Source organism: Hordeum vulgare, chromosome 2H (genome assembly GCF_904849725.1).
Source record: "Hordeum vulgare subsp. vulgare chromosome 2H, MorexV3_pseudomolecules_assembly, whole genome shotgun sequence".
Lineage (NCBI taxonomy): Eukaryota > Viridiplantae > Streptophyta > Magnoliopsida > Poales > Poaceae > Hordeum > Hordeum vulgare.
Window position 1 is genome coordinate 642,118,570 of NC_058519.1, and position 18,749 is coordinate 642,137,318.

General features: G+C 45.3%; 1 protein-coding gene across 1 annotated transcript; it reads right to left on the reverse strand.

Annotated features, from left to right (window-relative positions):
• Positions 1-265: 265 nt before the first annotated feature.
• LOC123431147 (cytochrome P450 94C1-like) lies at positions 266-2,000 on the reverse strand. Its single transcript, XM_045114982.1, has one exon. The coding sequence runs from the start codon at positions 1,984-1,986 to the stop codon at positions 460-462; it is 1,527 nt and encodes a 508-aa protein (XP_044970917.1). The 5' UTR covers positions 1,987-2,000; the 3' UTR covers positions 266-459.
• Positions 2,001-18,749: the final 16,749 nt, after the last annotated feature.

Consider the following 18,749-nt stretch of genomic DNA (forward strand, 5'->3'; position numbering starts at 1 on the left):
ACTCTATATATAGATGTACCCATCATCAATAAAGATCAACTGTTCATCTTTTACATCTCGTTTTCCTTTAACACTTTGATCAATAAAGTTCAGACTTACCCCTAAGAAAACGTTTTCAACGGTGGGTTGTCTCAAAATAAAAGGTTGTGCGGGTTGTATGATGATATCATGTTAGATGTGAGGTACTATCTCACATCTAGTCTTACCTTTATTAAAAAAATTAATTAATTGCAGGTTTAATAAAGCGATAATTTACTTCCTTGTTTGTAGAAGTACAAAGTCCATATTAACCTTACCGGTAGCACCTTATTTATCTTATTTGAGGTAATTTAGCGGGATATTCATTTCTGAGCCCATGCTCAGATGCTCCCGAAATCACCCCTGTCCTCTAGCCTGGAAATGTTCAACCGTGGATTAATGCACGCATGCTATAAACTACTGTACTCTCCTACTAGTTAATTATCTGAATCCTGAATTCGGAGTCGAAGCGTGCTTGATCCTGACCGGGAGCCCGCCGCTGATGGACGCCGTGAGCCCAGCCGAAAATGTCGGCGCCCAGCCACTACGGCCATTCTCTCCAACCACCTCCACGTCGAACGACCTCACCACGGCCACACCGACGGCCTTCATCTCAATTACGGCGAGCTCCTTGCCGAGGCACACGCGGAGGCCGGCCTGGAACACCGGGTACTTGTACAGGTTTGCCGGCGCGAACGACCCTCCTGGTCCGGTGAGCCACCGATCGGGGCGGAAAACCTCGTAGTCGGCGCCCCAGATGCTGGGCATGCGGCCCATGGCGTACGGGTGGTACATCACGCGTGACTCGCCCTCCACGTAGGTGCCGTCCGGGAGCACGTCCGCGGCGGCGCAGAACTTGGAGTCGAACTGCACCGGCGGGAACAGCCGCATGTTCTCGAACAGCACCGCGTGAGTATACTGCAGGCTCATCAGGTGCTCGTAGGTAGACGGCTTGTCGCCGCCGGCCTCCGCGCGAATGGCGGCCGTGACTTCAGGGTTCTTATGCAGGTGGATGAAGAGCGTGGTAAGCGCGGAGGCGACCGTATCCCGCCCGGCGAGGAGGAAGCTGACCACGATGTCCCGGAGATACTTGTCGTCCATGCCGACGTCCGAGGCCATGAAGCGGGACAGAAGGTCGTGGCTGTTGTCAAAACCCAGACTCCGCCGCTGCAGGATCATGGCCGACGCGAGGTCGTCGACGAGCTTGATGGCCTTCTTAAGCTCCCTCTCGGACCCAATGTTGAGCATCCGCTTCATCTTCCATACCAATGGCGAGGCCGCGGCGCCCCGCATGGCGCAGAGCCGCGAGGCGTCGTCGAACGCGTTGGCTAGGTCCGACATGGGCATGTCGAGGTCGAGGCAGCCCGGGTCGAGCCCGAAGGAGATCTTGCAGATGGTGTCGAAGGCGAACCGGCGGAACACGTCCTGGAGGTCGACCACCTTGCCCTTGTCCGCGGCGTCGGCCAGCACCGGCAGCAAGCGGGACTCCACCTCCTGGGCGACGATCTTGTAGGCATAGGAGCGCACGGTGACGCTGCCGAGCTCGAGGCTGGCCATCTTGCGCTGGTGGCGCCAGGCGTCGCCGTCGACGTTGAAGATACCGTCGCCGAGGAGGTCGCCGAGGAGCGCGGCGAAGCGCTTGCCCTTGGGGAAGTTGTCGAAGCGGGTCTTGAGCATGTACTCGACGTTGGCCGGGTTGGCGGTGACGGTGCAGCCGAGGACGTGGAACTGGACGGTGCCCGTCGGCGACTCGCGCAGCAGGTGCGCGTACCAGTCGGCGAGGTTGGTGAAGTCATTGGCCCACGACCCGGTGAGGTACGCCCGGCAAACGTGGCAGCCGCACCAGGGGTTGGGCCACCGGCGGACGAGCAGGAGCACAACGCCGAGCGCCACCGAGAAGATGGACATGGTGAAGAAGGCCAGCCCCGCGCACCGCGCACCCCATGACAGCCCCACGGCATCATCCATTGCTCTCTCTTGGATTGATGAGACGATGTGAGCTTGGTGGGGTGTAGAGTGTCAAGGAGGCTGCCACTGTCTATATACTCCCGTGGAGTTGGGCACATGGAGCATGATGGACGTACGGGGGAAGAAGAAACACATGAACTACGTGCGCCAATGCTTTGAACAACGGGGTCTTAATGACAGTTATTGGGGCCGTTACTGTTTTCGAATTAAGATGCTGTTGGCTCCTCACTTTTCATTTCAGGGCCTCTTTCATACTCAACGTTTAGAGCATCTCTACCGTACACAGTATAATGCCCCAACGCGTAAAATGACCGTCAAAATACGGATCAGCGCGGAAAATGTTGCCCAATCAGATCTCGTAAACGCGTTCGACCCGTAAAATGTTTTGCAGGACACGGCAAAAATTTGTCCTAAACCTTCAGGTTCACGCGATGGGAGGCCGACTTGAGCTCGTCCCCTATCCGCAACGAGATTTGGCGTGAGGGAAATTTCCGCACGACCGTCCCCCCCTCCTCGGCAGCCATTGCCTGCTCTGGACCATCTTCCTCGCCATTCTTCGCCGCAATGAAAGCCTCCTAGCCGTCCCACGTCAACGTGGAGGTCGCGCACGCGGAATTCCCTTTGGGATCTCGTTGCTGGCCATGTCGCCCCTGCCGTCGCCCAAGGCACCAACACGCCTTCCCGCAAGCGGCACGGCAACGTTGTCGTGCAGGACGGCAATCCAGCTGGCCCTGCCAGAAAGGAACGTGCGCCGGCTGCCGCTGCCGAGTTCGTGAACTTGTTGGACACCAACGCCGTACACATCGATCAAGCCCCGATCGCTGGTTTCGATTACAATGAATTGGAGGGTGGAGTGGATGACCACGATGGTGAAGATGAAGTGAAGGAGGTGGATGATGGTGCGTATCAGCAAGCGCAAGCAAAAAAAAGCAAAGTCCGTGGAGACAAAGATAGAGTTGGAAGAGAAGAAAGCACGAGAGAAGCAAGAGAGGTTGAAATTGCTCAAGGACTAAGGAGAGAAGTGCATGTGCCGGTGAGAACAAATCCATGTCCAATCTTCTTGCCGAAGATAATAGGATCATGGCTTTGAACCGCAATGACATGGACGACATCAACAAAGAATGGCCTGATATGACAAGAAGAGAAATCTTGAAGAGGAGGATGCTTGCGTGTTACAATGGCGGCGATATTTTCTCATCGGGAATCGAAACCAATATGGCCGATGATTTCGGTGCCGGAGTTGAAACAAGTGCCAGCGATGGATTAGGGGGGGGGGGGCGATGGATTCGTGGGCGACGATGACCTCGAAGATGCAGAGTTAAGGGCGACCAAGATGCATGAAGTCCTTTTGAGTTTGTCTTTTAAAACTATGCTTTCATTTTGCGCGCAAAGTATGTTTTATTGTTTGAATTTAAACTTATTTGTGGGAATCGCTGTCAAATTCACTTATTGGGGTTTTCGGTTTGCGGATCGATGCGGCGGTGTCCGAGCAGACCCCGCATAGCCGATCTGTAAAAGAGCATCTTCTACGAATATCTTTTTGACGTGTCCGTTTTGCGGGGTCAGACTCTCTCCGCGACCGTGCCGGCCCGCAAAAACGTTTTTCCACAAATTGTAAACGACTTTTGCGGGTCGGGGTCTGCTAAAGATGCTCTTAGAGCATCTCCAACAGCCGCATAAAAGTTTCGTGTGCAATAAAAATTTTAGCGCGTCATTGTAGCATTTTTATTACGCATGGACCAACATTGCTTTTCTAAATGTCAAAAACGCATATCAAAAACACACGCAATGCAAATTGTAAAGCGCACACGATTCGGCGTCCCATATTTGCAGCAAGGGCGCTGATACTTTTGTGCACTCCCTATTTTACAATTCTGCTGGAGCAGCTTTTTTTCCTTCAGCGCACAAAAACAAAAGTTTTTAACGCGCACGGTCTTTGTTGTGCGTCCGTTGGAGATGTTCTTATAAAATGTAAGAATAAAAGAAAAAAGGGAGGCATGCAACATTTTTTTATTCAGATTTATTGCAACCACGTGTAAATTTGTTTCAAACGTTTTTCATTTTCCTACAATTTGTCCATTAAAAAAGCTGCATATACGTTTGGTTGCAACTCGAGTTCGTTGAATTTTTTTGTTACAACCGGCGTTTGATTTTTGCTACAACCATGTTAATTTTTGCTACAACCGCTATCATTTTTTGCTGCAACCGTTCATTAAAAAAGTTGCATAGACGTCCGTCCGAGTTGCAACCCGAGCTCACCAGATTGTTTTTGCCACAACCCACATTTTGTTTTGCTATCACGCATCATCAACGTCGTTTTTTGCTACGATCACGTAGATGTTTTTTTTGCTACAACCATATTTTTGTTATAACCGTGGACGAAAATTGTTGCATCATGACCGAAATTTGCTGCATCGAGAAAAAATTGATGCATGAATAGATCTAACGGTGTGCCTCGTAGATCTGACGGCCGCGCCGTGACCGGAGCGAGCGTTCGCGTCGACGCCCGGTACTGCCCAAGAAAAAAAGCATAGGAATGGAGTGACATCACATCTCAGTAATACATAATTAATATGGTCGTTTAATTGTGCGTAGGAAAAATGTAGAATTCTTTACATGAGGTTATAGTGGATGATTTTTTTTTCTTACAGAAACTAGCACAAATAAATCCTTTCTTACAGAAACTAGCACAAATAAGAGCCTGTTCGGAGGCCCTCAAGCTCTGCAACCCAACTCCCGGAGTTGATGGAGCAGTAGCTAAAAATCGTGGAGCGGGGGAAAGGATGCTCCCTAGATCCTCATATTTCAGAGAGCCGGAGGATTACCGAACAACTCCTAAATCCTATGAAAAACAACCAATGGACTGCATTCCTACAAATCAAACAAGGCGCATAGGAAAGAAACGGAAGGATTGAAATCCTTTGAAATTCCATTAAAATCCTTTGAATCAAAGAGGCCCTCATAATATCAGGCCTTTAGTGCATTAGTGATCAACAAAGTATTTTAGAGAAACTTAGTAAATTACTGAAACTGATCTGAGGGTCACACGAAAAAGAAATGCAGTCTCGCTTTCACATGATAAAATTATGCGTCTACTACCCCTTGGGTATGTAGTGTCTTCCTTCGAACCATGGTCGATTAGCAGTTAATCTTTATTTTTGAAAGTACCACAGACTTTGTGTTTCTTTTTCGTGTTTGCTACTGGCAAGTTGGCTGAATTTGCAATCTGTGTTACTTGATTTCTAGACGCAGTCACAAGGATTATACGATAAGGCACGTGGCCCGACCGGCATCGAAAGGCGGCAGGAGGAAGGTGATGGCTAGGGGGAGGAGCAAAAACAACAATCATTGTATTCAAATTGGATGGCTCAAAAATCGACTAGCTTCATCAAAATTACAAGCATTCATTTTAGCATTCAAAGGTATTATATGTCTGCCATAAAAAAATCCGGAATAAACATCTTCTCCCCACAGCACGGATAGAATGGAAGGCAAGGACCACAGGAGGTCTCTATTAGAGCATGTATAGCGAGACGTCTCAAATGATCCATTATATGTCCACGAACGCATTCGATCAGTGACCGAACAAAGAGAGAGAAAATGGTCTAACCGTTTTCATCATAGCATGCCTATACACCAAATGAATCTTCAAAGAGAGAATAAATATACGGAGGATGTAAGGACTTGCAGACGTGTCCGAGCGCATCCGGTCAATCCGCTCCGTATCACTTTGTTCTTTATCCATTTTTTTCTTTTTTTCTTTAATAATCATGTGCAAGTGATCGAATATATGAAAAAGAAAATGAGAAGTATAACTGCGTGAACGGACAATAGGAAACACGTTTCGTCACTGACCGGACGACTCTGATGATGTTTAAGAGGTCATATTTATTATGTTCAACTGTGGATGTTCTTATTTTTGTTTGCCATGTGGACTTGCCGCACGATCGGCTAGCTGAGAAGAAGTGAACTTTGCTGCGGCGTGGGCCGACACGAAACAGCTTAATTTCCTTTTCTTGCGTGGTCATGACTAATGAGCACCCCGTCCCATGCATGGTTACACGTCGCTGCCGCTGCCGGTGCGGCTGGCCACACGTCAATTCCACGGGGAAAAAAGGTCAACTCCACATCGGTCGTCTCCTCCGACAGACACCCCACCACGAGGCACGTCACATATAATCGTCTCGTCGTCGTAGACCCTCTTGCCGCCACACACACATGACACAACGCCACTGAAATAAATGGCCGTGGCATGCATCCGTACATAGTTTCATCGTGGATCCATGGCAACCTCAAGTTCTCTTCTGAGTTCTGACCTATACGCGCACGTGCGCGGAGTTCAATCCTGGACCCATGGGATACATACGCCGAGGATGATATCGCGACAGCCGCTCAAATGCGATTTGTTCGATCCTTCAATTTTTTTTTAAAAGGTGCAATTTGTTTGAAAACAAAAGTTTAGCCCTCGAGAGCATCTTCAACACATGCGTTAAACAAGGGTCGTATTGGAAAAAAAATAGTCATTTTTGCACGCGCGCTATCGTTCTCGACTTCTGCGTGCTCGAGCAGAGGTGTAAAAACCGCGCTCGCGGCATAACCAGTTCAACACGGGTGAAAATGTCATCACGCACAGTTTATTTGTTGCGTCCGCTCCCGCGCGCTGCACATCCGAGCGCCCGCTCGCAACTCCACCTACCCCATCCAGCCGCGGCGCCGTCGTCGCCCGTGCCACCCCATTTCTTTCGGCGACCGTTCTGACGCTTCCTCGGCCTATCCCCCGCGCCGCCGCTGCTTCCTTCGTCTCTCTCTAGTCACCGCTGCCCGGCCGCCCACTGCTGCTCGACGTCCGCAAGGTGTTCAACAAAACGCCCACAAGGTATGTATTGCTTCAACTTCCCATTTTTTACATGAATTTGATGCATGTTGTTTGTAGTTTTTAGAGCTTAGTTTAAATTAAACATTGTAGATGAGTTCGTCATATGATTCTTTCGAAGAAGAATATGATATGGAAGAGGAGGAGGATCTTGCAATGATCCTAGCTATGCACATCAATAAAAAACCGAAGCACGGTGGTTCGGTTATGGGTCGGCAGAAAATTTAAAGGGATAGGATCGATGCCCACAGCAGATTGATCAGGCACTATTTTGCGGATAATCCCGTGTATCCCGAGTCGTACTTCCGACACCGGTTTAGGATGAGCACCGAGTTGTTCAGGCGCATTACAGAGAAACTAGCGAGCCATGACCGGTTTTTTCAGCAAAGGAGGAATGTCGCCAGAGAGCTCGGACGTAGCACCTTTCAGAAGGTGACAGTCGCTTTGTGTATGTTGGCATACGGTGTCTCCGTTGATCTAGTTGATGATCACTTGGCCATGGGTGTGAGTCAAGCCATCATGTGTGTCAAGCGCTTCGCAGTCGGAATTGTGCAAGTGTTTGGCCAGGAGTATTTGAGATCTCCCAATGCTGAAGACGCCGCAAGGCTATTGGAGATGAACAAAGCTCGTGGCTTCCTAGGTATGCTTGGCTCAATAGATTGCATGCATTGAAGTTGGAAGAATTGTCCTAAGGCATGACATGGGCAATTCCACGCCAAAAAAAGGTTCCACTATAATCCTTGAAGCGGTGGCCGATCAAGAGACTTGGATTTGGCATGCTTTTTTGGAATGCCTTGATCTTAATTTGAATGACATCAACGTTGTCAACCGGTCACCACTGATGAATAAGATTGCAAATGGTGAACTGCCACTGGTGCAGTTTGTAGCGAATGGCCGTACATACAACTATGGCTACTATCTTGCGGATGGCATCTATCCAAAGTGGCAAACATTTGTGAAGCCGTTTAAAAAATCGAAAGGTAAGAAAAATCTTGATTTCCACAATGCTCGGGCCGCAGCTAGAAAAGATGTGAAGAGAGCTTTTGGGATTTTGCAAGCCTAATTTGCTATTGTAAGAGGCCGGCTAGATTTTGGGATCAAAAGATGCTTTGTTACATCATGCACGTTTGTGTGATCATGCACAACATGTTCATCGAGAATGAGCGTGACCAAGATTTAGACTACTCTCACTATGAGCTCTTGAAACATCCCGTGCGAGTGCCCGCGGAGGGCTGAAAGGGTGGTCCGTTTTGTTGCCTCTTATCATACCATTCGACGTCCCGAATAACATAATGATCTTCAAAAGGATCTCATCGAGGAGTGGTGGGCATGGAATGGCCGACAAAGAACGCCATGATTTGTGAGTTTGATGTTGTATTGTAGAATTATCTGTTGTATTGAAAGATAAGCTATTTGTTTGGATTGTAATAACGAAATTGAATTATTTTTGTTGATTTATTTTGTTTGTGTTTGATTTTTTTGCTTGTGTTTTGAACGCATATGTTGTTTGAACGATAGCGGGTGCACTGCATTTTAACGGGCCTATTAGAGCTACGCGCGCTGTATTTTACAGCGACCGCTGAAGTCAATGCTGGCTGCAGCGACAAAACAGACGAAGACGTGTTTTTTAACGCGCCTTGGACCACTGTTGGAGATGCTCTGAGGGTGGATTGGAAGCTCTCGTCATTCCCTAGGGTTTTCGTAGGGCCTCCCTTGCCATTCGGCTGCGGCAGCCTGGAGTCCACGTAAAGAACCACCTCTGGCTGCTGGCTAGCCGCCGGTGGGGGATATCGGAATCTGCTGTGAGAGGATTGCGCCCTGCATGGGATGTCTTTCATCATCGCAGCAATCCTGCACAGTGTTGGGCTGTTATTGTGCGGGGTAACAAAGGGTGTACTCTGTCATTTGGTCGGTTGCAAGCTCCATAATTGTCTAGACGTCGAGTCTTAAGCACGTACCAACACAATAGAGCACCTTTCATAGCTGAAACTGACTCTATGGTTGTGGTGCAAGTTCTAAGCGTCGGTACGGTGAACATAGTACCGGCTTAAGAGTTTTGAAGCATATATACTGCACAAGATCAATAAGGTGAGCAAGATGGCTGTCCCTTGAGTTGGCTAGCCCACTAGATTGCATGGACATTTTCTCCTCCTTGGTGATCTGCCTGCTCTGTATCCTATCTAATTATGATCGATGTACATTGTTTTGTTGATAATATCTAACCCCTTTTCCCCAAAAAACACAATGTAGACAGTGAGAAAGAGAGGTTTTGCTCAGCAATACTATGGCCTTTGCTTTTGTAAAGAGAGTTTTTTACATGTTAATGTGCATCATGATCACCCGATGGAATGGCCAATTTACAATGTTCCTGGCATTGTTCTAAATTGAGAGAAGTAGGAGATGGTTGCAGCACACTTAGGTCACATTGCCGCCTCCAAGATACAGTTAGCATAGCTTTGTGGTGATAGTGCTCCTTTTCTTATAACGATCATCTTGATCCCAAATAATAACCAGTGATTGCATTTTGCACAGAAAATAAAAGAAACTTCAATAGAAATATTATACGTGCTCCTTTGACTTTTATTTGTAGAGAAAATATGTGTTTGGCAACACAAGAAAGTTGGAAGTGTGGGACATCTTGATCAAATCTTGGAGAGGCCAGGTAGGAATTCTAATTAAATGGACCTGACTAAATAAATAAGATGACAAATAGGCCCACATTGTAGTGTTTAATACATATTATCCTTTTAGTACTCCATCTAGTACTCATCCCCACTACAGAGTACTAGTAATGTGCGGGGGAAAAAGGCGCGGCAAAGCACGCATCCCCTTCTAGTACTCCATCCGTTCCTAAATGTAAATCTTTTTTGAGATTTTACTAATAGACTACATACAGATGCATATAGACATACTACAGAGTGTAGATTTATTCATTTTGTTCCGTATGTAGATCCTAGTAAAATCTCTTATAAAACTTATATTCAGGAGACTTAAATTTAGGAACGAAGGAAGTACATGGATGTGAAGGATGTGTTCTGTAGTATGATGGAGAAAGGAGTGAACACGTGCGTAGATAGGGTGAGAATGCTCTAGCCGTATCGACCGATTTGTAAAACAAACATTCTATTCCCTTCATTTGTAAATATAAGTTTTTTTTTTTGAATTTTTACTATGGACTACATACGATCCATAACGGATGTATATGGATATATTTTAGAGTACGGATTCAATCATTTTCCTTCATATGTAATTTCTAGTGGAATCTTCAGAGCATCTACAGTCGGACCCTTTAAACCCTTCTCAAATGCACGGGCATGTCGCCCAATCACTGCCGGGTCATAAAATATCGATCCAGACGGACCTCCCAACCCGGCCTCAAACGCCCGGGCTGACCGGCACCCTTCATTTTCAGCCCAAATATGGAGCAGATATGGGGAGCCCAGACGCGCCCACCACGTCGGACTGATGGCTTGGCCGCACGCGGACTCACCGGGAAACCTGACGATCTGACGTGCGCCTCGACCGTCGGCGCGGTGTGAACGTCGCGTGGCGCCGCTCTGGCTCCCTGCCCGAGGTTGAGGCCGGCTTAAATAGCCGGTCGGCACCCCCAGCCCTAGCTCATCCGCCTCCTCCTTCTTTCCGTCGCCACCCGAGCCCATCCGCCTCCTCTCGCAGTTCCCTCTGTGTCAAGATGGCCTGACTGCTCATCACCACGTATGCGCAGCACACTCCGTAGCGGCGTCTTCAACTCGAGGTGGAGATCCAGGCTCGCCGCGCCGCCCATATCACTGCGGGTCTCCCTCCGGACTCGCCGGAGACGGAGGCGGCGGCGGAGGAGGAGGAGGACGAGCAGCAGCAGCTGGAGGAGGCCATGGAGGAGAAGGCTCCCGGCTTGAGCATGACGGACGCGGAGGCAGAGTTCGCCGTCGCCCAATCGAAGCAGATGGCGGAGCAGCAGGCCATCCTAGGTTCCATCCGGGATGAGGCCGAGGTGGAGGCCAACCGTCGCCTCATCCGGTAGAGACAGGCGGAGCCTATGCCCTCTTCGACGAGCTGGATGCGGAGATTGAGGCGGAGGAAGCCGCAGCGGAGGAGGCCGCAGCAGAGCAGCCGGAGGCGCCGGAGGGGGCGGAGTTGTGGCAGGCAGCCATTTATCCGCCGCAGGGCATGGAGATCGTCGACATCTACGACGAGGAGTAGATAGGTTGTATATAGTACGATAGGTTTTATTTCTTTTCATGTTTTTTGTATGGATTTGAAGATCCTAATATGAAATGTCCGAATGTACACTGCATTATTTGAGGCGTGACCGATAAATGTCCGCGGACGCACTCGGACGCGTCTGCGAGCATTTGAGGGGCCAGATTTAAGGGGTCCGGATGTAGATGCTCTTACAAACACTACATTTATGAAAGGCACGTTTACGGATGTTTGAGTGGCCGAGTTTAAGGGATTCAGATGTAAGGCTGGTCATAGTGGGGGTATTAGGCTGGCCATAGTGGGGGTATCATAGCTAGTAACATAGTCTTGGAACTAGCAAACATGGTGATGTGGCAAGTAATTAAAGAAGAAAGAGATGGTTATAGTAACATAGGTAGATACCACTAGTGGGGACGGAGCCTTTAGCCCCGGCCCGTAAGGGGCTTTAATCCCGGTTCAACAACCGGGACTAAAGGCCTAACCTTTAGTCCCGGCCCTGTTACAAACCGGGACTAAAGGTGCTCCCCAGGGGCAGACCCTTTAGTCCCGGTTCGTTACACGGACCGGGACTAAAGAGTTTCAGATTTTGTTTATTTTTGGGTTTTTTTTGAATGAAATTATTTTTGGGTTTTAGGGTTTTAGGGTTTAGGTGTTGGGGAGATTAACGTGATGCCTCATTTGGTGTTAGGGAATTAGTTTTCATATAATTTAAATAGAAATAATTATGCATATATATATATAAGATTAACTTATCTTACAAGCGAGCATATATATACAATTATATGGAGATCTGAATTATCGGGACTAGAGCCCGTCTATCCGATTACATGGACGAACATCAGTAATGGCCCCTAGCTACACTAAATCGTCCTTTGTCATCTATAGCTTCCGTCCTCAGAAAGGTCGCAAGCTCCTCTGCAACAGCAATCGCGCGTTGCTCTGGTGGACCTTCGTCCTCATGGCCGTGTACTATATAAGAAGAGGAGATGAATATGAATATCAATCATGATAACAAAGAATGACGGGTAAAAATAGAGGTGTGAATGTTCATTGCTTACGTCGAATCTGTGATCCTTGTGCTCAGAGGTAAACGTGTGAATGGTCTCGCAAACATAGTATCCGCATAGATGCGTTCCCCGTGGTTGCTGGTCGCACTTTACGAGAATAGAATATATATAATCAAAATAATAATCTAGCATCATAAATGTATTGAAAATAGAAGTATATCATACTACTACTTACCTGAGCCGCTTTAAAGGTCAGCTTCTCAGGCTCGATACCGGGAGTCACGCACTTGAACCGCTTCCAAACCCTGCCCGACAAGGATAATGATTTGCTAAGTTTTTCATTAATTGATATACCAGAAAATCATCGAAAGAGACCGATAGAGCGCAAGAATGATTGAAATTACCCTTGGAGCATGTCCTGCAGGCTCTTGAACTGTTCCAAGGGTCTCGATAATGGGTCGAAGGCATCAACTCTTCCCTTATCAATTTGAGCATAGTATTCAAAGTAGGAGTACTTTTCCAATATGAGCATTCAATAAGCAAAACCAAATCGTAAAATAAAGTAGTATTCAAATTAACATGCATTCAATTATAAGCAAATACATCATCTCTTTTGTTCGTACATCGTCGAATATTATCACTAATACTCCTCGAATACTATCATACATATAGCATCACTGATACATCTAGAACCGTAGCGTCCGACGGGTATCGGCGCGGGCGGTGGACACCCAAAGAGAAGGAACCATCACAGGATCATAGCTCCAGTGAGATCCCCGAAGAACCTGCCAGGTATGCTCGAACCTACCCTCCAACGCAACCATGTAGCGACGGACGTGCTCATCCTCCTCGCTGACACGGTGACGTACCACCTCTGCGGTGTCCGGAAGCCTCGGCACCCTCACTGGCCCATGCGACCGCCACCAAACAAGGATCGGGTCAACGACGGGCTGGCTCCTCACCAACCTACGCCCCCCGGAAGGTAGCACCTCCCAATACCAGCCGGGCGGAGCCCAGTCCCGGACAGGGCCCCTCGGATCAAGCAGGTGTCCTCCGCCGAGTCGACGACGAGGATGCGGGATAGGCATCGTAAAATGAACTAAAAAAATAAACTAGTTCTATTAATTTTCTTGCTAAAAATAAACTATTAACACTTAAGCATATACAATAGCAAAATTAAACTATTAACACTTAAGCATATACAATAGCAAAATTAAGCAATAATCTAAGAAACACTATTAACACTTAGGCATATACACTATACAATAGCAAAATTAAATGACGAAAAAAATATTTCTTCTTCTTGTAACCCTAAACTAATTTTTCCTCTTCTTCTATTTCTCCTCTTCTTCTACTTCTTCTTCTACTTCTACTTCTCCTCTTCTTCTACTACTTCTCCTCTTCTCTTCTTCTACTTCTCCTCTCCTCCTCTTCTAATTTTTTCTCTTCTTCTACTTCTCCTCTTCTTCTATTTTTCCTCTTCTTCTCCTCTCCTCCTCTTCTTATTCTCCTTTTTCTTCTTTTCTTCTCCTCCTCTTCTTATTTTCCTTTTTCCTAATTCTAAATATTACTAACCCTAATAATCTAGCACAAACCTAATAACAATAGGAATTAAATGACAAAAAAAATCTTTTTCTTCTTTTCTTCCCTTTTTCTTCCTTTCTTCTCCTTTTTCTTCCTTTCTTCTCCTTTTTCTTCCTTTCTTCTCCTTTTTCTTCTTTTCTTCTCCTTTTTCTTCTTTTCTTCTACTGGCCGGAGTGTTGGGGAGGAAGGGGCGGGGGGCTTACCGGCCGGAGGTGTCGACGGCGCGCGGCGAGGAGGACGGCGGCGGCGAGGAGGACGACGGCGACGGCGAGGAGGACGGCAGGCGGCGGCGGCGAGGAGGACGACGGCGAAGGCGAGGAGGACGGCAGGCGGCGGCGAGCAGGATGGTGGGCAGCCTGACGGCGTCGTCGAGTTCGTCGATGTGCCGCTTATATAGGTGGATCTTTAGCCCTGGTGCGTGGCTCCAACCGGGACTAAAGACCCCCTTTAGTCCCGGGTGGAGCCACGAGCCGAGACGAAAGACCTCTTTTCGGGCAGACTAGAAGGCGGGAAGCAGGGGCCTTTAGTCCCGGGTGGAGCCACGCGCCGAGACTAAAGCCCCTCCTCGGCAGGCGGCAAGCGAGGGGCTTTAGTCCCGGGGCGTGGCTCCACCCAGGACTAAAGCCCCTCCTCGGCTGCACGATAAGTTTAGTCTCACCTCGCCCAGCGAGGGGGACTAACACTTGTTTATAAGCCCCGTCGCAGCTTCTCCATCGAGCTCCTCTCTAAAGCAGGCTTACGGGCCTAAACTCACTGAAAATTGAAACTATATTCGAAATTATGGAGAAAATTCAACCTGAATTCAAAGTGAGTTCAATTTGAATTTAGATTGAATTTTCTCTATAAATTCTCATATAGTTTCAGTTTTTTTCTAGTTTCATAATTAATAATTTTGAATATCCAAACTATTATCTATTTTGTTATTTTCAATTAAAAACTATGTTTATTAAAAATTCATTTTGCATATTTGAGAATTTGACAAAACTATGATAATGAAAAGTGTTTGAAATTGAATAAATAATGCAAAACTATTTTCTATTTTCAAAAGTAATTATTTTGACTATCCAAACTATTAACTATTTTGTTATTTTCAATTAAAAACTATGTTTATTAAAATTCTTTTTGCATATTTGAGAATTTGACAAAACTATGATAATGAAAAGTGTTTGAAATTGAATAAATAATGCAAAACTATGTTCTATTTTGAAAAGTAATTATTTTGACTATCCAAACTATTAACTATTTTATTATTTTCAATTAAAAACTATGTTTATTAAAATTCTTTTTGCATATTTGAGAATTTGACAAAACTATGATAATGAAAAGTGTTTGAAATTGAATAAATAATGCAAAACTATTTTCTATTTTCAAAAGTAATTATTTTGACTATCCAAACTATTAACTATTTTGTTATTTTCAATTAAAAACTATGTTTATTAAAATTCTTTTTGCATATTTGAGAATTTGACAAAACTATGATAATGAAAAGTGTTTGAAATTGAATAAATAATGCAAAACTATTTTCTATTTTCAAAAGTAATTATTTTCAAAAGCACTACAAATGAACTCTGAAAATGTTGAAAGTTCGCATGCTATCATCATTTCACCCACATAGCATGTGTTAAAAAGTTGAGAGGGCTACGACAAAAACTGGATGCACTTCGTGTACAAAACGGACAATCTCTCTCGAAGTATCAGCGTTTCGAACGAGAACTCATCTCTTACAAAGGGATTTCATTTTTTTGAACTTATTTGAACTCCATACTTTTTGTGTGTTCAAAATGCACCATTCAAAGGCACATCACAAAATTTCAACAATTTCTGACTTCATTTGGTATTCTTCGTGCATTTACTTTTTTTTTTTGAGCTAGTTGACCATGAAATTGAAAAGCACTACAAATGAACTCTGAAAATGTTGAAAGTTGGCATGCTATCATCATTTCACCCACATAGCATGTGTTAAAAAGTTGAGAGGGCTACGACAAAACCTGGATGCACTTCGTGTACAAAACGGACAATCTGTCTCGAAGTATATATCAGCGTTTCGAACGAGAACTCATCTCTTACAAAGGGATTTCATTTTTTTCGAACTTATTTGAACTCCATACTTTTTGTGTGTTCAAAATGCACCATTCAAAGGCACATCACAAAATTTCAACAATTTCCGACTTCATTTGGTATTCTTCGTGCATTTACTTATTTTTTTTTGAGCTAGTTGACCCTGAAATTGAAAAACACTACAAATGAACTTTGAAAATGTTGAAACTTGGCATGCTATCATCATTTCACCCACATAGCATGTGTTAAAAAGTTGAGAGGGCTACGACAAAAACTGGATGCACTTTGTGTACAAAACGGACAATCTCTCTCGAAGTATCAGCGTTTCGAACGAGAACTCGTCTCTTACAAAGGGATTTTATTTTTTTGAACTTATTTGAACTCCATACTTTTTGTGTGTTCAAAAAGCACCATTCAAAGGCACATCACAAAATTTCAACAATTTCTGACTTCATTTGGTATTCTTCGTGCATTTACTTATTTATTTTTTGAGCTAGTTGACCCTGAAATTGAAAAGCACTACAAATGAACTCTGAAAATGTTGAAAGTTGGCATACTATCATCATTTCACCCACATAGCATGTGTTAAAAAGTTGAGAGGGCTACGACAAAAACTAGAGAAGAAGGAGAAACGACCCCCCACAGCAACAGTCGACATTCTTCTTCTCTCATGTATGGTGGACACTCCCTCACCTGATTTTTCGACCATCGATGATGGTCGCTACTCCTTCTTCCCCTGGTGCATAACAAATATCTAGCACAAAGAAAAGAAGGATAAGCAACCCCCACAACAACAGTCGGCATTCTTCTTCTCTCATGTATGGTGGACACTCCCTCACCTGATTTTTTGACCGTCGATGATGGTCGCTATTCCTTCTTTCCCTAATGCATAACAAATATCTAGCACAAGGAGAAGAAGGAAAAGCGACCCCCACAACAAAAGTGGTTCCGCGGCACGCCATGTGGTTCCGCTGCACGCCACGTGGGACTAATGGTCTTTCATTTTTAAATGACTGTTTAATCAAAAACAGATCTGTTACAAAAGGGATTTCATTTTTTGAACTTATTTGAACTGAAGACTTTTTGTATATATATGTGGTCGAAATGCATGATACCATGAAGTTAGAAAGGGCTAAACCATTCAAAAGTAGCAAATGAAGTTAGAAAGGGCTAAACCATTCAAATTTGGAAACTATAATGGCACAAACAGAAACTAGAGATATATAAATTGGTCCAAAAAGCACATGATACTAGTCCAAACAGTACATAATAATTGCTATCATAGATATATATATTCGAGGTGACGCTGGCCATAGTTGACGACTCGAATCAGAATGTCCACCTTATTCGAGGTGACGCTGGCCATAGTTGACGACTCGAATCTTGCAGTACAACTCATATGAAACGTATGCATCTTTTGCTGCATACTCAATGTTGATACGATCAAGTGGGGCCTTCTCCCAAAGTTTGTGCTGAGACTTTGGGAAATTGGTCTTCATATTACCATATTCCTCGTCGATCAAGGCAACTGCCATATGAGCCATCGAAGTCCTGACATGTCGAAGCCTGAATACCGTTTGGAGATCAATGAGGCAACCAGTTGGTATCTCAATACCGAAGCTGTACCTCATCTTCGGCTTGTCGTTCCTTATGTCAACGGTAGCAAAAGTGATGCCGCTGCGAAGGAAGTCCATGAGTTCTGGACAATGCTTGTCACTACTGCAACAGAAACAAATTAAAATGGAACAAATGTTACATACTGCTGCAATAAGGAAACATGTTTCACTACAACTAAAGAGAAAATTATCTTTAGGATTCAAATAGAACATATTTCTTTCCTATGCAATTTTCATATCCTACGAATTGATAAAGAAACCGTAAATTAACTATGACATATATATATATATATATTCTCACACGGTTTTGCAAATATTCAATAAGCTAGACATGTTGCATATTGCTATCCAATGGAACCTAGAGAGATCACTATATCTATCCAATGGAACCTAGAGAGATCACTAGCTATATGCAATTTTCATGACTATGACATATCATATTGCTATCCAATGGAACCTAGAGAGATCACTAGCTATATGCAATTTTCATAACCTTGGATCAAAGAACACCCCATAAAATTGTATCACTACAACTATGATTTCAATGGAACATATTGAACCAATCAGATTTTTCAGATTGTGGAACACTATTCCAATGGAACATATTAAACACTAGTCCCTTCAACTATCACTACAACTATTCCCTTCAACTAATCAAAATTGTTTCACTACAACTATTTGAAGCGAACCAACTATCATTCCAATGGAACATAGTAAACACTAGTTGATTCTAATACGATTTTTCAGATTATGGAACACTATTCCAATCAGATTGTGTTCCCCTTCAACTAATCAAAATTGTTTCACTACAACTATTTGAAGGGAACCAACTATGATTGAAACAAATAAACTTACAATGTCATTACCTTGGATCAAAGAAAGCCTCAAAACTTACCTCGCCCATTGGAAGATCAAGACATGGTGTGCGAAACATAGTTGGATGACGGCAACACCGCGTTGATCGGCCGTGTACTCCAGATCAAGCCCCAAGGACTTCTCATGATCCACTGCGGCGTCAAGCCATCGTTCCTTCAACTGTCTAAGAAAATGCGGCACCTCCCTGCTCTCGTTCGTGTACACGACATCGAGCTTGGTCTTGCCATGTGCGAGCACCTCTCCAAAGCGAGTTGGCATGGTGGAAGAAGTGAAGGGAAGAAGAGAGGAGAAGAACAGAGAAGGGAAGAAGCGAGAGAGGAAGAAGAACAGAGAAAGAAGGGCGACGCGACACAGACTCTGCTTCGGTTGTGGTTTTGTGAAGCGGGATGCAAACCGTTTTGGGCATTTAGTCCCGGTTTGAGCCACCAACCGGGACTAAAGAGGCATACCAACGGTTGCCACCACTACGGCAGGCCACGTGTTAGTCCTTTAGTCCCGGGTTGAGCCACCAACCGGGACTAAAGGGGGATACGAACGGTTGCCACCACC